The 2,199-nt window shown below is 48.2% G+C and overlaps 1 protein-coding gene across 1 annotated transcript; it reads left to right on the top strand.

Annotated features, from left to right (window-relative positions):
• The first annotated feature begins 578 nt into the window (after positions 1 to 578).
• On the top strand, positions 579 to 1,097 carry LOC135373225 (uncharacterized). Its single transcript, XM_064606460.1, has one exon. It carries the CDS (start codon positions 579 to 581, stop codon positions 1,095 to 1,097), a length of 519 nt encoding a protein of 172 aa, XP_064462530.1.
• The last annotated feature ends 1,102 nt before the right edge of the window (positions 1,098 to 2,199 follow it).

The raw sequence follows: 2,199 nt of genomic DNA, 5'->3' as shown, positions 1-2,199 counted from the left end.
GCGTGGCTCCTCGTCCTTCCTCGTGCTTTGCAGCGGTCAGTTATCAGCGCCTGCCATGACGATCCAACATCTGGCCATCTGGGTGTCTTCAAGACGTATGCTCGGCTACGGAGGACATTTTTCTGGAAGGGCATGTACCGTTCTGTGCAGCGATTTGTCAAGTCGTGTGTACCATGCCACGCCCGCAAAATACCAACGACGCGTCCGTCTGGCCTCCTACAACCTATCAATCCTCCTACAATACCGTTTGAGAAGATCGGGATCGATCTGCTGGGACCATTCCCTCAGTCTTCTTCAGGTAACAAGTGGATAATTGTATCCGTCGACTACTTGACGAAGTACGCAGAGACAAAAGCAGTTCCTTCTGGTACTGCCTCGGATGTCGCCCTCTTTCTTGTACAGAACATTATCCTTCGCCATGGTGCCCCGAAAAGCCTTATTAGCGACAGAGGACGGTGCTTTCTTTCGGAAACTGTACAAAACATCCTTAAACTCAATCGTACGATACATTGTGCCACCACGCCTTACCACCCACAGACGAATGGACTAACCGAACGTCTAACCGCACCATCAGCGAAATGATGTCCATGTATGTTTCATCTACGCACGATAACTGGGACCTCGTGCTACCCTACATCACATATGCCTACAATACCGCTTCCCAAGCTACAACTGCCTTCTCTCCATTTTTTCTTCTGTACGGGCGCGAAGCTGTGTCACTTCTCGACTGTTTACTGCCACCGCTTGACGACGTCCCTCTGGATTCCACTTCGGCTCGTGCTCTCTGCAATGCTGAAGACGCAAGACAGCTAGCCCGTTATCGCATCATAGACTCCCAGGACGGTCAATGCCAGCGATACAATGCAACGCACCGCCCTGTCTCGTACACTCCGGGAGATCTGGTATGGATGTGGACACCAACCCGACCAATTGGACGCTCCGAGAAACTTCTCCCGCGCTACACCGGACCTTACCGCGTCGTGCGACGAGTCTCTGATTTAAACTATCAAGTGGAACCTTGTACGCCACCACGCGACCGAAGGACCCCCGCCCTTCAGCTGACTCATGTCCTCCGCCTGAAGCCTTACACGCCATGAGGACATGGCCTTCGTCCGCCGGGGGGATATTGTTACGAAGTGGGAGAGGAGGACGAAACTCACGCTCATTCATTCTCGCTCATTCTATAATTAAACCTCTGCATACCGCTTGCACAGCTGTACGTTTTCTCTTCACAATATCATAACATCTAAATCTGGACATCCTGCATACGTAACAGGGATGTATATTGCATACTGGCAGTCCATATCATAAGCGGCGTGTGTTTACTTTTTGTGTATTCATCTTAGGTTTCGAGTTCTCTTTCTGATGCTTCTCTCTGTACGAAGTTTGAGTATCCGTTTGATGTGTGCAATGTGACCCTGGAGGCGACTGTGCCATTCCATGTCAGACCAATAAGTTGTGCAACACCGTTTTGAAGAAGTGGAAGATGATTCTTGCGCTTTCCAGAAAACCATATACGTCCCAGTGACATCTCCGAGATATCCCTTTTTGGATATAAGGATATCCCTCGGAGCAGGCTCCAGGTCCACAGGATATCCAGGAGACCAGGATTTTGGCACGTTTTGTAGATCCCAGGAACATCCCCACGACGTCGCCATAAGACTTTTGGCCCTATATGGGATGTTACTTATAGTCGCTTTTCAAATGCAACAAATTTTATTCTAGTTTCCGCACCATCCTTTTGATTGATACATCACAAGCGATGACGACACAGTGATATCCTAACAAACATATGCGAAAGGTGATTAAAGGTGCTCTCACCCAAAAATAAGAGAAGTCTCTCTTTTTGGCCCCTCCACTGCGTACGCGGATTTGGTGAGAAACCAGAGTATTCACAATAGCATCTGTTGCTGAAAGGGCCGGAGCATATACTGAAATACAAATTGTTATGCGCGTATATTATAAGGCATTGGGGCGTAAGTTATTTGTAACAGTGAGCGGGTGCGTCTTTGCAATTAACCTGTGTATCTGCAGATTCAAGGCATAACCAATAACGCTTCTGGCATTCCTTCCTATCTAATATTGTGTTTTCAATTCAGGCTACTGTCTATGTGATTACCTGCTGAGTGGAGGTGCAAAAGTGATCGAATTCCTCTGTTGCTTGTCAGGTGTTACACACATACCGGGTGTCTCAGTTAA

Source organism: Ornithodoros turicata, unplaced genomic scaffold (genome assembly GCF_037126465.1).
Source record: "Ornithodoros turicata isolate Travis unplaced genomic scaffold, ASM3712646v1 Chromosome22, whole genome shotgun sequence".
NCBI lineage: Eukaryota > Metazoa > Arthropoda > Arachnida > Ixodida > Argasidae > Ornithodoros > Ornithodoros turicata.
The sequence above is the reverse complement of the archived record's forward strand: the minus strand, read 5'-3'. Positions and strand labels throughout refer to the sequence as shown.

Coding starts and splice junctions, on each gene's coding strand:
- LOC135373225 (XM_064606460.1), top strand. CDS start 579: ATGATGTCCATGTATGTTTCATCTACGCACGATAACTGGGACCTCGTG.